The sequence below is a fragment of the Corvus brachyrhynchos genome, unplaced genomic scaffold (assembly GCF_000691975.1).
Source record: "Corvus brachyrhynchos isolate BGI_N302 unplaced genomic scaffold, ASM69197v1 scaffold219, whole genome shotgun sequence".
NCBI lineage: Eukaryota > Metazoa > Chordata > Aves > Passeriformes > Corvidae > Corvus > Corvus brachyrhynchos.
The window spans coordinates 1,646,148-1,646,691 of NW_008240034.1; the positions used below are offsets into that span (position 1 = coordinate 1,646,148).

General features: G+C 68.6%; 1 protein-coding gene across 1 annotated transcript in view; it reads right to left on the bottom strand.

The window, feature by feature from the left end:
- Positions 1–6: 6 nt before the first annotated feature.
- Positions 7–544, bottom strand: part of REEP6 (receptor accessory protein 6) — a 1,776-nt gene continuing 1,238 nt past the window's right edge. The window contains exon 4 of the mRNA XM_017743896.1: positions 7–190. Within this exon, the coding sequence (XP_017599385.1) occupies positions 141–190 (50 nt within the window). The 3' untranslated portion in view covers positions 7–140. The remainder of the gene's footprint in view (positions 191–544) is intronic.

The following is a 544-nucleotide window of genomic DNA, read 5'->3' on the forward strand; positions in this document are numbered from 1 at the left end:
GGGGGGAGTCGGGGGCCAGAACGAGGTTTGCCGGTACCAGTTTTGGGAGCGTGGTGCCGGTACGGGGGCCGCGGGTACCGGTACCGGTCCCAGTACCGGGGCTGTAGTGCCGGTATCGGCCAGAGGCACCGATGCGCCTCTTACTTCGCCTTCTCCACTAACTCTGCCAGGGTCAGGGTTGCTCTGGCGCCTGCGGAGACACGGATGGCGTTAGTGCCCGTCCCCGGGGCAGTGACCGGTGTCCTGGGGCACTGCCCGGCCCGGCCCCGCGTCACCGTCCCGTTCCCTCCCTGTCCCGCTGAGCACGGGGGTGACAGCCGGCCCTGCCCTCCCCGCACGTGGGGGGCTCCGGAGGGGAGCCCCAGGTCTGCAGCAGCGCTGAGGAGCACGTGGACCCAGGGATGGACACAGGGATGGACAATGGATGGACACACGGATGGACAGTGGATGGACACACGGATGGACACACGGATGGGGTCTGGCTACGGAGAAGCGGGAGGGAAGCGCCTGCTCTACCCACGCCACGGGAGAAAGGGCCGGTTGT